The sequence below is a fragment of the Engystomops pustulosus genome, chromosome 1, assembly GCF_040894005.1.
Source record: "Engystomops pustulosus chromosome 1, aEngPut4.maternal, whole genome shotgun sequence".
NCBI classification, from domain to species: Eukaryota; Metazoa; Chordata; class Amphibia; order Anura; family Leptodactylidae; genus Engystomops; species Engystomops pustulosus.
In genome coordinates this window covers 228,362,401-228,386,418 of record NC_092411.1, presented here as the reverse complement: position 1 = coordinate 228,386,418, position 24,018 = coordinate 228,362,401, and the positions used below count along the sequence as shown (strand labels likewise).

General features: G+C 43.4%; 2 protein-coding genes across 2 annotated transcripts in view; both read right to left on the bottom strand.

The window, feature by feature from the left end:
- TMEM192 (transmembrane protein 192) overlaps positions 1-24,018 on the bottom strand; it is a 37,486-nt gene that overhangs the window by 9,616 nt on the left and 3,852 nt on the right. The window contains exons 2-4 of the mRNA XM_072120242.1: positions 13,428-13,574; positions 11,590-11,848; positions 3,258-3,389 (exon numbers count right to left, since the gene is read on the bottom strand). Of these exons, the coding sequence (XP_071976343.1) occupies positions 3,258-3,389; positions 11,590-11,848; positions 13,428-13,574 (538 nt within the window). The remainder of the gene's footprint in view (positions 1-3,257; positions 3,390-11,589; positions 11,849-13,427; positions 13,575-24,018) is intronic.
- On the bottom strand, positions 4,720-9,253 carry LOC140133357 (uncharacterized). The gene is made up of 5 exons (XM_072153458.1): positions 9,209-9,253; positions 7,847-9,128; positions 7,433-7,516; positions 5,744-7,103; positions 4,720-5,457 (listed from the first exon to the last, which is right to left on the bottom strand). The coding sequence occupies exons 1-5, from the start codon at positions 9,251-9,253 to the stop codon at positions 5,364-5,366; spliced, it is 2,865 nt and encodes a 954-aa protein (XP_072009559.1). The 3' UTR covers positions 4,720-5,363.

Here is a 24,018-nt window from a genome sequence, read left to right as displayed (position 1 = left end):
CTTCTTTAAGCAGGGTAAATCATTAAAAGGGTCACCCACATCACATGTTCCCTGTTTACCCGTCTATGCTTGAGTATAAGCCGTCCCAAGTATAAGCAGAGACACCAAAGTTTAACAGTAGAAATTGAACACCTATACTGAGGGTGGGAAATGCATTGGTTACATACCCCCCCCCCCCCCCCCAGCATATAGACAGCCAATACCTGCCCTCCAGCAGGACCTGCGGGGGTGTCGGAAAGGTGAGTACAGAGGATGCTGAAAAACTCGGCTTATACTCTAGTACATACGGTAAGTTTGGAATTTGCACCCGGTCATTACTATCTGAATTCCCCCTGCTTAAGAACCACTCATATCAGTGGTTAGAGGGACATTCGGATGTGCACGTCGTCAGAAATCCTGAGTCCTGCTCTGCACAGTTAGCTGAACTGCGGCTCCCAGCCAATTTTAAACAGAACTAGTATAATATAGGGGACCTTATTAAGGTCTTCTAACAAATTAACAGGGCAAGTATAAAATGCCAACCCCTTTAAGTGAGCTGTAATGTGTCTTGCAATCTACTAGCCAAATGGCACAATATTTCTGCTATTCTTGCAGTAGATCTGACATAACAGCTGGAATGATTGTGGTTCAGCTTCTGTAGCACTCTCAATATTGTGGGTGACACATAATAATTACAGTTTGTATTGCCAAAGCTGCTGGTAGACTACCTTTAGGTCAGTGTTGACTATAGCAACCAAGCCAAATATTGTAATAACCTAATGTAAAACAAAGCAAAAGTCTGCATGGTTGCTATGCACAGCGATGGACAGTATTTGTGAGAGATACAAGGACTAGTAACTTTAGGAATGTCAAATATCAGTTGATCAGTGAAAGTGCTGGGAATTAAACTATGTAAAATATGTGATCTACACTAAATAGAGGGGAAAGAGCTCCTTGCACCATATTACAGCCTGTGAATATGTGACCACAGAGGAGCTCTGGTAACACCCCCAGTAGCCCTTAAGGCTCATTAGCAGAACTGAAAAAGTTTATTTGAGAATGAAGGAGGTCATGCATAATATACATAAGATTACCACAGTATCTATGAGAAGCACCACTGGTTTATCGGGTTTGATTTTGATGATAGATTTCCTTTAAGTATACACTTGCAGTCAGAGCATATAAATCTCAGTCTCAGTAAATGTCTGGACGCTAATTAAATGCATCCTACTGATATCGCCAATATTTGAAATATGAGAAAGTCTGACAGATTTGAGCCTCGAGATGTATAAAAAAAAAAATATGAGTAATTTAGGAGAACCCCGACCTCCCACATATCTGGCTATATCCCCACTAGACACTACATAACCTAAAGTGTTTCATCTAGGCTGAGAAAATATCCTTTGATCTTGTTAATTGCTCAAATAGCTGGAAAAAATAAATTAGCAAATACTGAGAGTAGAAAGTGTCTGAAGCTGAAGTGGTGGGCAGTTCAATGTCCACTGCAAATGGGAGATTACCTTTATGGCACATATTTTAATATTAGGAGTAAGTGTAATAAAAGTGCATAATGCACAGGCAAGACTACGGAAGAGTGATACAGATTTGAGACATTTAAAAGGGGTAAATTGGGCAACGTTATGGGACTGCCATGTCCTGAAGCCCTATAGACCTGAATGGAGCGCTGGTCGAGCATGTGCACTAGTATTCCAGGAAGTATGCAAATACGTTTTCCAAGGTGTTAAATGGCAAACAATTCTTCCTTTTGCTACCTTGAAAGCCAGCCCCCTTTACACAAAGTATGACCTACAAGAAGTCTAAAAACATGATGTGGGGTTAACCCAAACCAGAATATCTATTGCAGAAGGAACAGACTCCCAACTGTAGACAGAACCGTTTCGACAGACTTCTTGTAGGTCATACTTGGTGTTAAGGGGGCTGCCTTTCAAGGTAGCAAAAGGAGGCACTGTTTTCCATTTAACAACTTGGAAAACGTATTTGCATACTTCCCAGAGTTCCAAAGTGGTGCATCTATGGCTTCAATTCTCCACATGCCTTTAAGGTGGCCTTAATTGGCAATCCACACTAGTACGCCATTCATATGTGGCACATACGGAACTTGTGGGCTGCTATTCTCACAATTGCTGTGGGTCCTAGCAGTCTGACTACCCAAAAAAGACACATTCGTACCTTGTTAAGTGGATGGAAAGTTAGGTGAAAAGTTCAGTTAGTGGAAAAACCCTTAAAAATTGATATAGTCTGTGCAATCTCAGCCAATCAAAAGAGCCAGAAAACATGAGCAAGGATTCGGGTAAAGGAGTCTACTCCCAAAGCAAACTGATAATTTGGCGTTCTTGTCAGGCTCTTGTTGGTTGGGTGAGAGATTTTCTTCATGTAGCTCCCCAGGATACATAAAATACACAATGAGTAATCCCTCCAACACTTACAGTACAATAATAAAACATCACACCATACTATAGACTTCCCTTTTATGGTCAGAGACCAATATAGCAGTAGGCTTTTAAGGACACCTAGTTATATACAAAGATTAAATCAAAGGGTCAGGCCTTCCATAGGTCAGTTACTAGAAGGCGCACACTTTAGTAAATCTATACTTAGTATACCAGTCGCTGGGAGTAGACAAGTCCAGAAATAAAGCAGAGGGCAATAGGAGCACGGCACTGCATCTGTCGACACTTTCCACAACGCTCGCTCCTGGGACATTTCTATAAGCCTGAGGGACATATACTTAGCAGGTAATAGTAGAAATCTTCATCTCTACAGATAACAGCCCTGAGAGGGTATAAACGTACATCAAAGAACTACTGTGATCAGGAGGGAGGAAACACTTTTCATTCCTGGAATAGTAAAGAAGGCTGGAGAGATAAAGTAGTAGAATAAAAAGTATTTCGGTGCTGCTACAAAGGTTTTATTACAATAGGTTTATCCCCTGTATTAGATTCCATTTTAAATGTGAACCAATTCCAGGTTCATCAAAGCTTCCAGTGGATGCACATTCCTGCCCTTACCACTCCAGGATATTTGGAGTTCTAAACAAACATGGAAACTTAATGATCTACTTTCAATTGTTAACACTTCCTGTTTCCTTTTCCCAAAATTTTTCTTTCCACAAAAACTTAGTCTCAACAAGAGAAAAGGGCAGATGTCACAGGGCAAGTTTACTTTTGAGCCGGTCTACACAGGGCTTTTTGGTGCGTAGGGTTTTGTAGCAGCAGTGAAGAGGAATTTCACAGATGGTGTGTGGCGGATGTGCTCACCTGTATGCATCAGGATGAATATCACAGATAGGATCAGCTCCAGTATAAGGACAATCAGGAGGAGATAGAGAAAGAGATTATTGTAACCAAAGGAATCCTTGGCAGAGATTATCAGAAGTGCAGCCGCATTGCCTAAGAGAAAGGAATAAAGATAAGCTAAGCACAATGCTTCTGGGGAAAAAGGAGCAAAAACATCAGGTCATGGAATGTCAAAGACAGAAATTGGGAAATTCACAGATATCAGAATACATTTAGGATATTATATACACCCACAAAACTGCCCCATCAGGAAAGGTTTTATTCTTTAGGGGAGATTTATCAAAACTGACCAAAAATGCGTCCTAAAATGGCACAGAATTTATGAAAAAGTGACCAATAATAAAAAAAGAAAGAAATGTGGTATACTTTAAAAGAAATCTACCATCAAAAACCATTATGAAAAACCAGAGGCACTTACTCATAGATCCAGGCACCAAGACTTTGGTAATCTTATATTTATTACGTTTGGCCTCCTTCCTTCTAAAATCAACGTTTAAAATAATGCTAATAAACTAGAATGGCTCTGAGGGGCGTTACCTTCTCCCTCGCATTGTGTGAGATTACATCAGGCAGAGGGAAAGGGAGGTGCTGAGGGAGCAGGGGGGAGGTTGAGACAGTAACTGTGCAGCCGGTGAGACTACAGTACATAGGAGCTCTGGTAACGCCCCCAGAGCTCTACTGACTTATAAGCATAATTGAACAGTTGATTTTAGAAGGAAAGAGGCCATGAAAAACAAATACATGAAGATTGTTGTACTAGTCATAACTGTAACTAAAGGGAAATGACTTAATTTAAAGGACATCTACCACCAGGATGAAGGTCTGTATGAAAATGAGCCCGAGGGGCTCCAGGCTCCATTAACACCTATGGACCGCAGGCTCATTTGCATACAGACCTTCATTCTGGTGGTAGATGCCCACAGTGGGGGAAGGGGGGGTAATATCTCTGACTAAACATCTGCTAAGAGGTTCCAGCCTTTCAATAATTCTGGGGAATGCAATGGATGCCAGGCAGGGTCCTGTATAGACTATATTCCTGCTCTGTTCTATGACTTGTACTTTAAAAAATAATAATTTGACAAGGAGGGGGGGGGGCAGTGCATCTGGTAATTGAGACTGTCACGGTAGAAGATTATCCCACAAGCCACAATCTTTGTACATGGTGTAGTGCCACCTGATGCTCAAAATGTATATTATTATTATACACAGATATATTATAGCTGTACTCTTCATCCTGGTCATAGAATTTGCTGGAGAAGATTTTTTGTGGATAAAAGTCGAAGACTTTTTCCATGTAGTCTCTCGGGCATTCATTCCTGTGACATACCAGTGTAGTGTACTTTCTATGGATTGTGGTCATGATGCCTTTAATATGATCACAGTCTTGTAGAAGTCAGGAAAGAATGAATTAGTTACTCACCGGTAATTCCATTTCCATTAGTCCACCATGACGGCCCACCTGGAGGATGCCCCTTGACCTCTGTAGGGACAGGAAGAAGAGAGGTTAAATTCCCCTCCCCGCATCCTCCCGCCAGTGACTTCAAAATAACCACACTGAGGAAGATGCAACAATGATTTATTTATATGTTTTCATCACATACAGTTTCATCATTGTGAATACCACATAACCTATAACAAGCAAGGGAGGGAAACTATAGGCCGTCATGGTGGACTAATGGAAATGGAATTACCGGTGAGTAACTAATTCATTCTTTCCACTTCGTCCCCCATGACGGCCCACCTGGAGACTTACAATATGAGTAGTCTTTTAGGGAGGGATCACTGCTTGAAGCACTTTTCTCCCGAAGGACAGATCCTTCGAGGAGGGCAAGTCAAGTCTATAGTGTTTTGAGAAGGTAGAAGAGGAAGTCCAAGTTGCTGCTTTGCAGATCTGTTCTAAGGAGGCCCCTCTTTTCTCTGCCCAGGAGGTGGATACGGCTCTTGTGGAATGTGCCCTTATTCCTGATGGTACTGGAATCTCTTGGATGTCGTAACAAGAAGATATCGCCATCCTTAGCCATCTAGCGATGGTTGCCTTGGACGCCTTCCTCCCCTTATTTTTCCCATCTAGAGTGTGCCATTCGCGTTCTCTTTCTGAGGACGGATTCTTGCAGAAGGAAGGTAATATGATCTCTTGACCTCTATGGAACTCCGAGACCACCTTTGGGATGAAATTTGGGTCCAGTGTGAGAATAATTCTATCATCAAGAACCCTCATATAGGGTTCCTTGATAGAAATTGCCTGGAGTTCACCTAGTCTCCTTGCTGAGGTGATTGCTACCAGAAAAACTGTTTTCAGTGTCAGGTTTTTTACACTAGCAGAAGAAATTGGTTCAAAAGGCTGCTTAATTAAAGCATTTAAGACCAGAGAAAGATCCCATGAAGAAGTCCTTTTAAGGACCTGGGGTTTTAATCTAGAGACTGCTAGAATGAATCTTTTCACCCACCTGTGCTCGATGAGGGGTTGATCGAAGAACGCACTTAGGGCTGATACCTGGACCTTTAAAGTACTTGTGGAAAGTCCCAACTCCAAACCCTTTTGAAGGAAGTTAAGAACCTTCAGGGTGTTTATAACAGCAGAGGATAGTCCTTGGGACTTCATATAGTCCGATTCAGGATCCATGCTGATAACTGGAGTCTTCCTGGATCTGGATGGGATATTGGACCCTGTACCAGGAGATCTTCTGACACTGGTAGTATGACTGGGTCCTGAGTGGACATCCGCTTCAGAATCGGGTACCAGCTCTTTTTGGGCCAATTTGGGCACACAAATATGGTCTGTGTCTTCTCTAGATAAATTTTCTCCAATACTCTGGCGATCAGGGGAATAGGGGGGAAGGCGTAGGCGAGAGTGGTGTTCCAAGAGTGGGAGAATGCATCCAGACGATCTTTTGTCTCCCCTTTTTCTAAGGAAAAAAAGTGTCGACACTTGGAGTTTCTTTTTGTCGCAAACAAGTCTATTTGAGGTTCTCCCCAAAGAGAGGATAGATACTGGAATATCTCCTCTTTTATGCACCACTCGTTGGGAAGTATTTTCCTTCGGCTGAGGAAATCCGCCCTGGTGTTCTCTGTTCCCTTTAGATGGGTAGCCGAGATTGATAGGACATGGTCCTCTGCCCACAAAAATATTTGTCTTGTTAAAGACATCAGTAATGGGGATCTGGTTCCCCCCTTGCCTCTTCAGGTATGATACTGTCGTGGTGTTGTCGGACAGTATCAACACGTGATGTCCTGCCAATTGAGCAGTGTTTGAGCTGAGCACTTCCCAAACCGCCCTTAGTTCTCGATAGTTGGACGACCTTCTGGAGATCTCCTCTGTCCAGGAGCCCTGCGTCAACTTTTGAGGAAGCACTGCTCCCCAACCGCTCTTGCTGGCGTCTGTCTGTATGGTGATATACGGACTGTTCCTCCAGAAGATTCCCCTGTCTAGATTTGTGTCCATCAGCCACCACTTGAGATCTTCCTTGACTGACGCGGGGATTGATACCTTTTTGTCCAGTCCCTTCGAACTCCTGTTCCAGGATCTTAGAACCCATTTCTGGAGAACTCGAGTATGGGCTTGGCACCAGGCCACTGAGGAGATGCATGCTGTTAATAGTCCTAGGACCTTCATAGCACCCCTGATGGAGATAAGAGACCTTCTCCGGAACCTTCTTAACTCCTCCTTGATATGAGCCCTCTTTTCCTGTGGAAGGAATGACATTTGTAAGCATGAGTTTAAATTTACTCCCAGGAATTTCTTTACTGTGGCTGGTGATAGATCTGATTTTGGGTAATTTATGATCCAGCCCAGTCTTTCTAAAGTTCCTATTGTGATGTTTCTTGAGGAAATTTAGGTTCTGTTTGTTTTGTCCAATAACCAGCAGGTCGTCTAGATATGGAATAATCAGTATGTCCTGCTGTCTTAGGAACGCCACCACCTCTATCATCACCTTGGTGAAGGTTCTGGGGGCTGAAGATATGCCAAAGGGGAGTGCACGAAATTGAAAATGTAACGTGGAACCCCCCGGAGAAAAAACAGAGAACCTTAGGAACTTTTGTGAAGACGGGTGAATGGGGACGTGATAATATGCGTCCTTTAGGTCTATAGTGCACATTACAGCATTTTTGTGGATAATGTGGGTGGCAGACCTTACCGACTCCATCCTGAACTTGTTGTAGACGATGAAGTCGTTGAGTCGTTTCAGGTTGATTATCAGCCTGTTCGATCCGTTCGGCTTCTTTACAAGAAAAAGAGAAGAATAAAATCCTTGCTTTTCTTGTTCCTGAGGAACCTGGGAAATAACTCCAGAAGACAATAAAGATGATATTTCTTGCCAGATTAGATAGTGGGACATTTCTGATGTATGGGGAGAGGGTGGTAGGTAACTGGTAGGAGGAAGCTTCTTGAAGTCTATCTTGTATCCCTGAAGAAGGATGTCTAGAACCCAAGGATTTGAGGTGATTTTTAACCATTCCTCTCTGAACTTCAATAATCTTCCTCCTACTATGGCGTCACTGTTTTTTGTTTCTGTTGGGATCGGATGATGTTGAAAAGAGAAACCCTTTACCTTTTCCTCCTTTCGGGTAGCTCCAGCGACCCCTTTTCCCCTTATCTTTGTATTCTTCTCTTTGGCTTTTAAAGTCCCGAAAGGGCTGCTTCCTGGGTATTGGCTTATTCTCCGGGAAACCCTTTCTCTTATCTGATGCCCTTTCCAAGATGGTGTCAAGTTCAGGGCCAAAGACAAATTCGCCTGAAAAGGGAAGACCACATAGCTTTGTTTTTGAGCGGATATCCCCACTCCACTGCTTCAGCCACAGCGCCCTTCTTGAAGCATTTGTCAGGGCTCCTTCTTTTGAAGAGAACCGTACACCTTCAGCTGCTGCGTCTGCTAAGAAGGACGTTGCTGATTTTAATAGAGGGAAATTCTCCAAAATTGTAGTTCTGGGAGTTCCTTCTTTAATATGAGATTCGAGCTCATTTAGCCAATACAGGAGATTCCTCGCGACTGAGGTGGCCGTTAAATTTGATTTCAGACCCCACATGGATGTTTCCCAAGCTTTTTTCAGCAGAGAGTCAGATTTTCTGTCCATGGGGTCTCTAAGCTGCGCTGCGTCCTCAAACGGCAGGTCTGTCTTCCTTACTATTTTAGTGACCTGCACATCCACTTTGGGACAGGAATCCCATAGTTTAGAGTCTTCAGGCTCAAAGACCAATCTCTTCCTAAAGTTTTTTGATATAAGGATCCTCTTCTCTGGTTCCTTCCACTCTTCGTACACTAACTCTTTGAGGGTGTCATTTAAGGGAAACACCCTCTGGCGCTTTGCTTTTAACCCACCAAACAGCTCATCTTCTCTAGATTGGGGTACGACCACATCCTCAATTTTTAATGTCTGTCTGATGGCCTTCAATAAATCATCCAATTCATCTATTGGGAAAAGATGTCTGGATTCAGTGGATTTTACAAAATCCTGGGGATTTAAGGAGTCTTCCGTCTCTATTACAGAACAAGAAGGAGTCTCTGAATCACTTCCTGCCTCGGATGGTGACGACCCCAGTTCCAATCTGGGCTTTTTACACGGGGGAGCCCTAGATGTAGCAGCGGCAATAGATGAGACCACCTTCTCTTCTATGAACCCTTTGAGCTCGTCTAGGAAGGATGATTTCTCCTCTCGCATGAAGTTATCAATACATACTTTACATATTGGTTTCTTATATGAATCTGGCATAGAATGGTTACACATGTTACATTTTCTGGTCCTGGTTTTATCCGATTTCTCGGGTCTTTCAGGCCTGCTAGCCTTATCCCCCTTCTCCTCCTTGCCTTTCCCCTTAGACCCCAGGTCTTTTTCCTAAAAGGCAAATATAGGAGACTAATAACCCACAACATTGCATACATAGTGGCAATATCCCCTGCAATTAGCCCACTTACAGATACTGGAGGGTGCAGGAAGATTGGGTTAACTTCGTCAGTCATAGTAGACAGCGGAAGATTTAGATGCAGATACTGGAGCCGTAGTCACTTGAACAACTAGACCTCAGATCATAGTGATCTACCTGCTTTAAATACCTTAATGGGGAGCCCATCCCCCTTAGAAGCGGCTACCGGTCCGCGTCCCACGGCTCCCAGTGATGCTGCGCGGTTTCCCCGATTACTTCCGGTCGCGGCCGGAAGTCGTCATCAGACTACGGGCTGCTGGGAAATGTAGTTTTCTTCAGCCGCGCGCGCGTGTAATCAGAGTTGCGGCGCGGCGGCCAGTCAACGGACCCCTGGACGGCTACAAGGAGGACCAGGATCGACCGAGAGCCAGGGCCGCCGGGATTTCGCCGTGGACGGCATACCCGTGAGTGATTCTTCGTCCCCCCCCCCCCCACCTGGAGGAGAGAGGACACCTCTCTATGACCTGCCTCGGTAGGGACAGGAAGAACACTGGCGGGAGGATGCGGGGAGGGGAATTTAACCTCTCTTCTTCCTGTCCCTACAGAGGTCAAGGGGCATCCTCCAGGTGGGCCGTCATGGGGGACGAAGTGGAAATAGATGTCTATACAATACATGACCTCACATGCAGTCGTCTTGTCTGTCATCGAGTCCATTCTCATCAATATTTAAAGCCGATTTTAATAAAAAGCTAAAACACTTATACTGTATAGTTTTTTTGGGGGTGTTGAGGGGTTCAAAACATCAGAAATATATATTTTCCCATATGTACGGCCAGGCACCATGCCTCTATGGAGAGGGGAGGGGTGAGCACGGACCGGTAAGCTTGCACAGGCTAAGGCCCAGGCGAGAGGCCTAAAGCTGCAAACATTTCTTTTTAAACAGAAAACCATACAATAAAAGTCTAATCTGTCCAATTAGAAAAAATGTATACTCTAGTATAAATTAGGCAACTGCAGTCTAAAGTATATTATTTCAGACAATGTTTGGCCCCATTAAATTACAGGTTATGCAGAGAAATACATCACTTTTCTCATGTAGCGGTAGACAATAAATTAATTGCAGTAACTGATGTCTGAACTTAAACCAAGTTCAGCAAGTTACTTATACTACCTGAAATGGAAAATATATATATTTTTATATCCAGGGGTTACCAAGAGCTATGCAAGGAAAACTCTAGAATGTATCTAGTCTGCCACCCAGTGGCTAGATAATAAAAGGCACCTTAAAGAACTAAAATCACTTTTATATTTTAATACTTTCGTCTAATATTACTAATCTGAGCCTTAGGGGGGAAATTCAAGTCCAACCATGCAAGCTAGTGTGGTCTACTGAACGGAGTCCTAACATGGGGATCGCAAGCCGGCAAGTACGCATGCGGGATCGGAGGACGCCTATTAAGAGCAAACGACTCCATGATTAGAACAGCGTGACCCACAATGGTTAGACTATAGTCTTTTTTTCGGTATGGTTGCTACTTGGACCCTTATAGCACCTACCTACAGTATTGCCCTTCCTGTGATCTTATAAAGCATTTGTATTTTTATATTTATGACTAATGTTATATATTTACTGTCTACTGATGCCATTTGATTTTATTTATGTCAAGTGTCGAATGCACATGCGTATTACCTATTCTTTTATTTGTATGAAAAACAAGTCATGTCTAGTGGTAGCTAGTGCTTGGTACTTGAATGTAAAACCCTCTTTTGCCATTTTCAGTACAGGCCAGACACCTGTACGGCACTGATAGCACCTCCACTATGTTTAACAGATACAATAGCCTGGGTGGTGAGGTTTAGTGCTCAGATATACCCATTTTTATGTTATTCTAATTGTGTACAACCTTTTAACCTTTTCAAGTTTTGTTAGCAGGGTGAGAATGGCATTTAATATAAAATAGTGTTAATCAACCCCAAGCCCTCCATTTTCGCTTGCATGGTTCATTATTCATCAGAGACATGTACTTGAGGAAGACGAGGAAGCTGTGGGTTCATCACATCATCTCACAGCATGAAGGGTTTCCCCAGCCAGTCTAAAAAAAAGTTTACCCCTCTGACACAAGTAATGATAGCTCAGCCAACCACAAACGGTGGAAGGTCACATCTCTGACCTTCTGAGCACTCATTCTGAATGTAAAGAGGAAGGAAGAAACTGGATGGGGAACCCTCTAGAATGGTAGCTGTAGGGGATAAGTCCAGTACAACTTCTTTTACACCACCTGTTTACATGAGCACAGGTTGCTACAAATGTTTTCTAATGAAAAACGTTCTCAGTGAACAAGTGACAGAGTTGTAATTACAGAAATCAATGTAACAAGCTCAAATAATTGTATACGGTCACTGGAGAAAAAAAAAGGAGCACTCTTAATGTACCTGTTGAGTGGATAAGCAGGGGAAGGGTCTTGAGGTTCCTCACGGACCGGTACAAGCCAAGATAGCCGTGGCTCCTCACTTTGAAGAGCCGATGTTGGATGAAACGCTCATAGATCACATGAAGCAGCCACAGACATACTTTAGAGATGACCACAGCAGTACTCAGGCTGAAAGGTGTCAGGTATAGCTTGCATTGCTCTTCTTCACCATTATATACACAGAAAAAGACAGCTACACAAGTCAGTGCTACAAAAGCCACCTGAAAAAGGAAAAGGTGGACAACAACGTGAATATCCTTATGGCATTTATAAACGTATAAATGGCAAACTATACAGAATCTTAGCCAAAAATACCCAATATCCATGTACTCCAATCGTAACCAATCGTAGCAACATGAAAAAGGGGCTTTATCTGAAATGGTTCTACTGGAGCGCAGAAGATAGATTTGTTGCTATATTGTCTTACTGCTACCTAGCCAGTAATCCTGCACCTCCGGCAGTATTATAGGGGTCGGCAGTATTATAGTAGTTATATCCCTGTACGTAAGGGGGGGGCAGTATTATAGTAGTTATATCCCTGTACGTAGGGGGGGGCAGTATTATAGTAGTTATATCCCTGTACGTAGGGGGGGGGGGGAACAGTATTATAGTAGTTATATCCCTGTACGTAGGGGGGGGGGAGCAGTATTATAGTAGTTATATCCCTGTACGTAGGAGGGTGCCATATTAAAGTATGACAATAGTTATATCCCTGTACGTAGGAGGGTGCCGTATTAAAGTATGACAATAGTTATATCCCTGTACGTAGGAGGGGGCCGTATTAAAGTATGACAATAGTTATATCCCTGTACATAGAGGGGCAGTATGACAATAGTTATATCCCTGTACATAGAGGGGCAGTATGACAATAGTTATATCCCTGTACATAGAGGGGCAGTATGACAATAGTTATATCCCTGTACATAGAGGGGCAGTATGACAATAGTTATATCCCTGTACATAGAGGGGCAGTATGACAATAGTTATATCCCTGTACATAGAGGGGCAGTATGACAATAGTTATATCCCTGTACATAGAGGGGCAGTATGACAATAGTTATATCCCTGTACATAGAGGGGCAGTATGACAATAGTTATATCCCTGTACATAGAGGGGCAGTATGATAATAGTTATAATTTTTTCACCTCAGGCAGTAAAAAGGCTAAAATCTGCCCTGTGCAGCAGATAATAAGTATTAATACCTGGTTGGCTGTGACACTCTGCCTGACAAAGCTTGTGCACCCTTGGTTTAATCTGAAGGTTGGGCTTTCCAATCTACCATTCAGTATATATGCACTGCTCATTAGAGAGGAGAGGACACTTTGTTTTACTTGGGGTTCAGAGGCAAACAGCAAATTGACCCATTGCTACAAGCCATGGACATGAATGGCAAGGGTGTGTCCCTTTTGGCGGTTCGGTCAGTAATACGTTTGGGTCACGCGGCCGAACCCAAACTAAAACTATGGGTCCATTCAATTCTACTGTGGATACATTCATATTAGTCAAGTAGCTTGCCTCTATATAAAAAAAAAAAAAAAAAAAAAAAAAAAAAAAAAAAAGTATAGTTTGCTTTAAAAGTGCAGGGGATACTCCCCTGGTAATAAGGTGCCATGAAGAGAGGTGACAAAGCTGTCTGGGTGACCAGGTCTCATATGAGCCACTATGGTGGACGCAGTAACACCCAGATAGTTGAAGCCTCAGTGTTATTTGGTGTTTGCATTGTGGGAGCAAACTACGTGTACTATGCAGAATATAGTATCAACTTTCTAGTGTTTATATATTATCAATGATATTATTACCTGTATAAGCAGAAGAAAAATGCTAACACTGACTGTAGGGACAGGGTGGAAGGTTGGCCGGATTTCTGCATGAAGCTTCTGTGAAGGCAGCAGAGGGGCGTCAAGTAAGCAGTCGTCATCTGCGCTCTGGGTCAGTTCTCCAGAACTCTGCATCAGAAGAGAAGAAGGAAAGGATTACAACAAATCAGGGAGATGGATCTTACCCAACATTCACTTGTACAGAGCACCGATACTGTAATATGATACAGGTAGTTTAGTTTTTAAATATGCTGTAACTTCACACAACATTTGTAGTCGGCAGCTCAGAGAAATAATCAGGAAATTCAGACTCAGTCACTTAAACAAAATGTGTAACTATATTACTATACTAGATTACCAAAAGCTCAACTGGTTTAAAGAAAATCAAAATCCATCATGATAAACCAAGGTGACTTACTCCTAGATCCAGGCACAGGGACTGTGGTAATCTTATATTTGTTATTCATGGCCGCCTCCTCTATAAAATCAACTTTTAAAATTATGCTAATGAACTTCATGGGGGTATTAACTCCCCCCCTCGGACTGTGTGCTAAAACTTCCTCCGCTGCAGTGAGATTACATCAGGTAGAGGGAAGGTGAAACATAACAGAATGTGAATCTTTAGCATAGAGGGGCTCTGGTAACACCCCCAGAGGCCTTCTGGCTCATTAGCATAGTTTTAAAAGGAAGGAGGTTGTGGATAATAAATATAAAGATTACCACAGTCATGGTCAGGGGCGGCTGCAGCATACCTGGGCGAGCGCTGGGGGGGCCCATATAAGGAATCCATAAGGGTGAGGGGGGCTTTATATAAAAGAACCATGAGGGGCTGTTTGGGTTGATTATCTAGAAGATATTTTAAGGAACAGGAGAATTTTAAATGCCACCACATGAGTTCACTGCAAAGAAGCCCACTGAGGCTCTATCGCCCAGGGGCCTACGGAAACTCCGAGTCGACTCTGATCACGGTGCCTGGATCTATGAGCAAGTGGCCCTGGTTTTATCATGATGGATTTTATTGGTAGATTTTCTTGCTATGCAAATTACATTCCAGCCAATAGGAAATCCAGAATAATAAAAGGTATCTCGGAGTGAAAAGGACAACTGAGATTTTAGCATTCAGTTACTTTCTAGATGTGGTTTTCAAATACCATGCACATGCAACCTAATCTGCTCTGTGACCCTTCAGGGTCCTGTCGAAAGACTAGGTGTGAACATGGATCTAAGGAAATTCCTGTGTGGAAGGTTAGGGTGCCAGGGTTTCCAAACAGTCCCAAATATGTATGCAAAGAAATAAAAGCGTGCCAGCGCCAATTAAAGTCCAAAGTCATTTATTCAGTCCATGAAAGACAATAGAGCATGTCAGACACACGGTGAAGAAAGCAACCGGCCACTTTGTGCCTTCAGCATTTCCTCTGGCTCACACAAGAAGCACATTCATTGGGAAAATAAATAAATAAATTGAACACAACTTGAGTGTTGGTTAATATTTTGTTTCAATTGCAACTCATATGCCACGTGTGAGGTCTCAAGCTCACAAATGTGGTTTTGGGACATAAGCTATCAGTTTCACATAGCCCATGTACATAAAAGGGTTCCACAGCCCACAGGAAACAGATGAGGGCTCTGGATGCCCCTACCGAATAACCCCCCCCACACCACCACATTAGAAAAGGTCACCCTATCTAGGGGGATGTACTGAATGGATGGCAGCACCGAGATTAACTACACACGCAGAGTCTAGAATGTTCCTTCTCCAGCCCTAATCTCCATGTGTCTGCTAAATCCAGAGCAGACCGCTTCGACTAGCTTTCAGGAAAATTCAGTCATCTAACTTCCAAATTATTCTGAAAGGGAGTTAGATATTAACCAACACTAAGGGGCCAACACCGAGAACATGGCATTACATGTGGAAAAAAAAAAAAATCACACGTTAAAACACAGTCGACGCTAAACCGCACTTAGAAACATAGTAAGAAATGCCCAACACCTCAAACATTAAATATTCATCCGTCATGGTTCCCACAAGTTAGAACTGGAGGCAAAATGATTCACATTTTTCCAACAGAAACGCTAAAGGGTTAAAGTAGTATTCCAATCTAAATTGTTTAGCACTTGATGGGTGATGCATGTAAGATTTGGCAGTCTCCACTATTACTGTGAACTTACATGACCACTGCCTAGGTACTAGTACTACATTGCACATGTAAGTGTCTAACCAGTAGCTAGTGCACCCCATGCAAACCAAGACTAGGGATAGGTTCACACCTCTTTTTTGTATGCTGTGTGTACCCAATGACATATAGTGGCAGATGGAGGCATAGTTGTTACCTCTGGGCACCGGTGTTCTTATCTTTCTGAAGTTCCTATTGTCCAAGAAATAGACTAATGCTAATGAGTTCGAGGCGCTCAGGCCTGCGTCAGCCGAGCGCCTCCTGGCTGCGGCCACTAATAAGGTATGCACACCCCCGTAAAAAAAAAAAAATTGATATTTTCTCCCTCCGTCATGCGCTGCAGATAGCCCGTGAGGTCACCCTGCTGTGCGCAATAACATTTGCCTTGCGCAGACAGCTGTAGACCGGCCAGGTTTCCTTGCACAGCCGCACTGGTCACTGGCTGTATGCAGCGCTTGCCGGAGGGAGAAAATAGAAATTTTTATTACGGGGGCATGTATAATTAATTAGCAGTCAGAGCCAGGAAATAAAATGTATTTCTTTGACTATAGGACCTTCAGAAAAGATAAGAAAACCAGGTGGTAGAGGTCCTTTAAATGCAAGACACCGGGTGCTGGTTACCAATCACATATACATTTCCATGGAAAGAAAGCTGCCCGCAGTTTTGACCATATAAAGCAGCAGTGTTGGGTAGCACCCTTGGAGATTTGCGAAACCTTTGTAGCCGGACTTGGAGCACTGGTTAGTGGGGTGTTGAATCCAGCAGTTCCTCAGAGGGGCTGTTCTGTGTTCAATGAAAAGATCTCACACACCAGTGCACGAGCGTGTTGCAAGTCCAGCTACAATCATGGAATAGGAATTCATTTTTTACAGTCCTGTTAGTGTTATTTAGCAGCCGTGGAAATCTGTGTAACCAAACTGTCTGCAGCTTTGTTCTAGGTTCTATCCGTGCCTCGCTATCTCCTATTGCGAGGGGTCACCCCTCCTCCTCCTCTGCCGCACGCCGACCGACGTGTGCTTGAAGCCTTATGAAAAACTTCAGAAAAAGTTATGACATCAATAAACAGATTTTTTTTTTCTTGGGGGTTCAAGAATAAATGTGAATTTTTGTTCATGAAAAGGAGGGGGGAGGGAAGAATACACAAGACATTCCCTGAAAATAATCCCTAAACAATTTCTTAGAAACAGGTATCCCTTTCACACGCATGTTCTGCACATGTTTTTGACATGCAGAACTTGTATTACACTCTGACCCATTGGGGGAGATTTACTTAACCGTTCCATGGGGTTCATCACATGTAGGATATCGGGCGAACAATCTTAGTGAATTGCAGCACAGCGCATTATCAGTCAACAACACTGTGCCTCGATGTAATAAAATCGTGCGCATGTGTCGCTTCCCCGCTCAGGTCTGCCGGAGTTCACCTCCTTCTTGGTGCATTCAAGTGCTTGATCTTGTGACAAAATTTGAATCTTAAATCCCGTGCTTAGTCCGAATCAGCTGGATCATCCGACGGCCCGATTTCTGACGCATGGAAGCCACCATAGCTGCGTCACAACCCGAACACGTGCGACATAATCACAGCGCAAATCCCTGTCAAAGCTGTGCAAATCGTGCAACCCTTTTTAAATAAGCCCCATCTTATTCAATGGGTTGTCAGATTTGCCTTAAAAAAAAAAAAAAAAAAAAAAACACGTTACAAATCTCAACATGCTCTACTTTTGCAAGTCACGTGCGTGAAAAAACACACCATACAAGTCTAGATGCATCAAAAACGCATTTTACTCCGAGACACATGCAAGTGCAATGAGTTTTTCACTGATCAATTGCAATAGAAAAGATAGATCACAATCAAGAGATGCATCATCACACAGCAGAAACTAAGCAACAATCAAAACAACGGATTTCTCCCGGTGAATCTGCTCCAAAGAAGGCGAAGACTGTCCCATAGGCCAGAAAGCTCATGGCGATGATTTTTTGGAATGCGAAAGGCGTCATCCTCAGATATTTTAGAAAAAAGTAGAACCGTCTCTGGACAATACGACATTGACATATTGGACCGCTTCAACAAAAAAATTGAAGCATACACAGCCGCATTTGGGGAAAAAGAAATAAAAAAAAAAAAAGGTACGATAAACACACCAGCACATTCATCCAGCGTTGTCGTCGCCAAACTGCATGAATTGCGTTATGAATTGTTGCCGCACTTCCCATTTTCACCTGAAAATGTCATTGCTGAGAAAGAGGCATATTTTGGAGAGTTCAACAAATCCTATTTTTTTGGAAGGGTTAAAAAAATGCCAGGAGCTTTGGGAGAAGTGCATCTTTCTAAAAGGGGACAGTTGAAAAAAAAAAATAAAATAAAATAAAAAATGGTGTCTTCAGTAACACGGGTACTTATTGAACCACCCTCGTACGCTAATGACTCTTAGCAAAAAAAACTGCTGTTTTTCACAGATTTTTACGCAGATCTACAAGGCTGCTACATAACACTGTCTGCAGCTTTGTATGGTCGCAACTTAAAGGGAACCTACCACCCCGATTCTACCTATAAAGGTAGAAGGGGTGGTAGGTGGATGGATGGGACGCGAGGCTAGCCCTTTTTTGGGCTAATCCTCACGTCCCGGGTGTCTTTTAGAAAACTTTATTGCAGCTATATGCAAATTTTTTTTATGCGGCTACTGGGGCGTGAAGTAGCCGGACATGAGGGTACTAGTCGCGGCTACTCCACGCCCCAGTAGCAACGTTACTCCGCCTACCAAGTAATCTTCGGCGCGCAGCTCCTGGTAGCTGCGCGCCCTCGTCCGGGTCCCCTGCGTTCTGCGCATGCGCAGAATGCAGGCATTCAGCTGCGCGGCCACGGCTCCGGGGGCCGGAACTACTGCGCATGCGCAGTAGCCGGGGGACTCGGACAAGGGCGCGCAGCTACCAGGAGCTGCGCGCCGAAGAATACCTGGTAGGCGGAGGCTACTGGTGCGTGGAGTAGCCTGGTGCGTGGTACTGGTGCGTGGAGTAGCCTCATGTCCGGCTACTCCACGCCCCAGTAGCCGCATAAAAACAATTGCATATAGCTGCAATAAAAGTTTTCTAAAAGACACCCGGGACGTGAGGATTAGCCCAAAAAAGGGCTATCCTCGCGTCCCATCCATCCACCTACCACCCCTTCTACCTTTATAGGTAGAATCGGGGTGGTAGGTGCCCTTTAATGCAGTACTGTATTACATTAGATAAAATAAAAACCATTTCTGGTTAAAGCAGTTATGTGCATTTAAAAAAAAAAATTTCCATTTAGGCCTATGAATGGCTGCATCAGTGACCGTTTGTTGTAGGAAAGCTGAAACTGCACATTGTAATGTGCCATTCTGATCCAAGTCAATGCATCACAACAGGACTGCTTTTTTTACCATGCAAAGAAAAAAAAAAAAAAAAAAAAAAAAAAAAAAAAAATATATAGATGTATGCAGTGTGAGAGCGAAGACACTTACAGGTTGAGCAGTATTGGGAGAAGTTAATGAGTGAACCATTAGACCACCAGCTAGAGGGGAACGTTACATGCATTCATTTATGTCTCCCTATAGTTTAGTAGTTTAAAGGAGTGAACACGTGACGCCTGATTCTAGAGGTAATGGGAAGATTGATGGTGTGCAGATGAACTGGTGGAATAAGTTAGTAGTGAATCTGGCAGGCTGCAGCGTCTCCCGTGACCCGCAGTGGGACACTGGCGGTGTAAGGAACAATAGAAAAGTAGGTGCAAAAAACACAGGTATATAGGTGCGCGCTGCCCCTAGAGCTAAAATGTAACAGTAAAGTCCAAGATGTGGGTTAAAGGAAACCTAACACTTAGAATGGCAGGGGTAAGCTGTAAGTACCGAGCACCAGCTCAGGGTGAGCTGGTGCCGGTACTTACTTTCGTTAGTGTTATAAACCGCTGTATCACGGTTTTAACACTTTTTAAACTTTAGAGCAGGAGAGGCTTCGGCGCTGCGCCGAAGCCTCTCCTGCTCTAAAGTTTAAAAAGTGTTAAAACCGTGATACAGCGGTTTATAACACTAACGAAAGTAAGTACCGGCACCAGCTCACCCTGAGCTGGTGCCCGGTACTTACAGCTTACACCGACCATTCTAAATGGTAGGTTTCCTTTAAAGAGAACCCGTCATGCAAAATAACCCCCCTAAACTAAATATATTTTCATAAACTGCCATTAGAGAGCATTGCCTCTATCCCTTCATTGTCCCTCTACATGCCTGTAAACCTAAGCAATGAGGTCCTAAAGCTGTATGCAAATGACCTGTGAAATGTCCAATGAAGCATTAGCATATTCAAGCTGTCCACTCTATTCATGAGTGGGAGGCACGGCCACACCCCCAGTGCATGACTGACAGCCTGTATAATGATGTGAGGCTGTATAATGATGTGCTTCCTGGTGCTGGTGGCCACGCCCCCTGCAGCCTGTGTGTGCATGTGTGTGTGTTTAGGAGAGATACAGCAGCCCAGGCAGCCATGTTACAGCAGAACATGTCAGATTCATGTGTAGCTGATGTCTGTGTCTCTCACCTGTATATTAGGAGGATGCAGCATGTCAGCAGATGCAGCACACACACTAGCCATGCTTTACTATACATTACACACAGACATGAGCAGGGGGAGGAGAGGGGAGGGGTAACAGGGGTGACATCACTGCCTAAGACCATGTGACCAGCCTCATTTACATGATAAAAAATAGATGATTTTACAATGATTAATGTATGAAATAACTAGATAAAAGCTGGGATAGATCCTTGTGCGCTGCTCCAACAGGTAGTAGTGACAGGACAAGTGACACAGACCTGATGACAGGTGTCCTTTAAAGGCTTTATTTTTATGGACGACGCGTTTCGAGGACGAACTGTCCCCTTCCTCAGGTCCAAAAGCAACATACACTGGATGCAATGTAGAGACTCACACATGCTCGGCTGGGGTGGGATCTAATAGTCCTGTGGTCTTGGATAAAATGCTTAAGTAGTGGGTGAGCTGGATAGAAAGGCTGCGAGACTGTAGTGAGGCCGATCGCTGGTGGAATATTGCGTGTCTCACTGCACGCCGGAGTAATAATGCCGTGCGTCGCAATCTAACCACTCCTCTGTCGCACGCTGTTGTGCGCATGTAGCCTTATGAAGATTTCAATAAGGCACATGAAAGATGCAAAACCGCTAATGGCTCCCAGCTAAAACAAAGGTTTTTGACCTACACCCTCATGTGATCTGCAATGCAAGTGTGAAAGAGGTCTTATTTTACAACTGCAGGTATTAAACCTATGTTCACCGCTTGCAAAGTTGCCGGCAGCAGTCAGAAGCCGTGGCACCGCCATCTTGGCCAAGAACATCCTTCCACTGAGGTCAAAATATAACTATATTTCCATTGAAACAGATTGGAACCTGTGTGGCATTGAACAGAAAATAGTGCCCAAAACACCACTTTTTTGCCATTTGATCAAAAAATCGTACAAACCACAAAATAGTAGCAAAGAAAAAGTCAGCTCATCCCGCAAAAAAATAACATCCCACAGCTCCATACACAAAAGTATGAAAAAATTTTTTAGCACAAGAAGATAGCGAAACACACACATTTATTTATGTGAAGAGAGATTTAAGTTTATTGTATAAAGTCATGGTGGCGGAGAGTTTAAATTAAAGTCAAGTACTCCTTGCCTTGGGAAGCCCCCTCTCACTGCAATTTACAAATTACAACACATCCAGCTATATAAATAACTGGCTCTACATAACCGGTCTGCTGAATTATGTCAATCACAGAAAAGGGGGCAGGGAGAGGTTGACTTCAGTGCCCAGTTCTCCACCTCCATGACTTTTAAAAAACTATTTACATCTCACTCCAAAGTAGTTTTCTGGTTGAGACAAAAGCAAGTGTTTCAAAAAAGATACTGGTAACGAGTTATTAGGTTAATTTCTCCAGTCTATTTATCACTATACAGGAAGTCACACAGTATTTCTGTGTCCCTGTTGTGGCTGGGTACCACGGCTGGGACTAAGCCTCTATTGAACGTGAGCCACAGCTACAGTTTATACTCCCGGGCACTACGGAGAAACAGAACCTTCCAGACTCCTTGACCTCTTTATGTGGCCATGAATAAATTATTAGTTTTTTGCTCTTATTAAAGAAAGAAATTTTAAATTTTTTTTTAAAATTATTTCTAAGCATTCAATGACTGTATAGATGTAGCCTGTAAATCTCCTAAGCTTTGTAGGATAAACTTCTTATATTGTCAGGCTGTCTAAGCTATATAATCACCAAGGATATTCAAATAGTAATAAAAGTGCTGCACAGATATGAACCTAGGGGTTAGGGCTGATAGAGCCTCCTTTTCTGTAACCACTAACATACTACAGTCAAAAGTAATATAGATTGTACTGCTAGTTATGTAATAAAATATATTAAATGGACATCAGCCTGAGGCTCACCAGTACGTCACCATACGTGTCGGCTTATAGCGTCGAGTTATGAACGCAACACTAGCAGAAGGTGTGACCGCACCCTCAGGGTACAGCCACAGGTCATGTTTGACTAAAGCGTTTAAAAAAAGCATTGCAACAGCTGAAGAGAGATTTGCCTAATTAAACACATGTTAACATTGTTAACACATGCATTAACTGTTGCGTTTTATAAACTCAAATGTTAACAGCTGTTAAATAAGGCAAATCTCTCTACAGCTGTTGCACAGAGGCTTTAAATACATGCATCAAACGCGACATGTGACTGCACCCTAAGGCCGGCGCCACACAGGGCGCTTTGTCTGCGCTTGCAACCGCAAACGCAGACAAAGTCGCGCCCACCGGGGCGGGCCTCGGCCCGATCGCATCAGCGTTTCTATGGAAACGCCTGCGATTGGGAACGAGCCGCCGGTGTTTTGCGTTAAATTAACGCAAAACACCGGCGGCTCGTTCCCGATCGCAGGCGTTTCCATAGAAACGCCGATGCGATCGGGCCGAGGCCCGCCCCGGTGGGCACGACTTTGTCTGCGTTTGCGGTTGCAAGCGCAGACAAAAGCGCCACGTGTGGCGCCGGCCTAAGGGTGAAGACACACATGGCGTTTTTGGCCCGTTTTTACTAAGTGCGTCTTCAGATGGTTAAAAACGCATGCGTTTTTTGAAAACGCATCCGTTTTTGTCCGTTTTTCCGAAATTGCGCAATGAAAAACGGACAAAAATGCATGAGTTTTTAAAAACCGGATGTGTCCACACGTTAAGTTTTTCAGATGCAGTTTTTAGAGCCAAAAGGTGTGGATCATAATTGGTGAGACAAATAATTAAAAGGTGCTACTCCTCCTACTTTTACTCCATTCGGGCATCAAAAACTGCAGGTGTGGTTGCACCCAATCAGATTAGAATAATTCCCTGAAAATAAGACACATTCTGAAAGACCTAGTATAATTTTTTTCAAGCTTAGAAATAAAGGCCTGCCCTGAAAATAAAGCCTAGTAGCAGCCACTTAGTAGAGGATTTAGATTCTGCAAGAGGTAGTGACATGGGTGAAGAATTCATGGTATAAAATCATAGACCATAGACTGTTGCATTGCAATTGTGCTACGAGCAGCGACCTGGACAAGGAGTCATTTAAGGAAAGTGCAAAACATGAGAGATTTGGGCTGATTATTCCAATACAAATGGAGTCACAAGAAATCCAGCAAAAAATTCAGCATTTGTAGAGTTTATACGGATGTTAGAGAAGCTGATGACCTCTTGTTCAACGATAAATGGGAATTTTTGTAAGAGAAGGCAGTCTTCTTTTTGGGTTAAGACTGTAGCTCTATATTGCCGAAATCTCAGCATATAGAGTTATAATAAAATAAATCCTGGGCAAAATAGTTCTTCAGGAACTGGTAGGACTACTCTATCATCAGTAAAACTGATGGTGGTTGTCCTTTAACAAACTGACCACTGGGTGTTACTCTGGTCAAAGAGCTATGTGCCTGCCGTACAGCTACATTGCACAGAAATGTGACATGGCTCCAGCAAAAAGCTACTTGAACTGTATGGGTGCCCTGTACAGACTGTAAAGGAGGGACCCGTTCAGGAATCACCGTAGGGAGCAGCGGTCCTCCTTCCCTTGCAGCTTCAGCCTTGGCACAGTGCAAACTGGAAGTAATGGAGCGATGCAGGAACCGAGGAGACAAAGCAGGGCAAGTATTATTTCTTCCCCCACCCCAAACCCCAAGGTGTTTCTCTTACTACAGCACACCGCTTAAGGAGTACTGCTTTGTATTACAATTTGTGAGTTGCTGCTACTGTGACCTGATGGAAACCTAACCCAGTTTTATCGTCGTAGTTGCAACCAGCACAACAGTTGTGATTATTGGTACTAGTGATAGGTGCGCACCAGAACTGTGGTGTACAGTCACATGCGT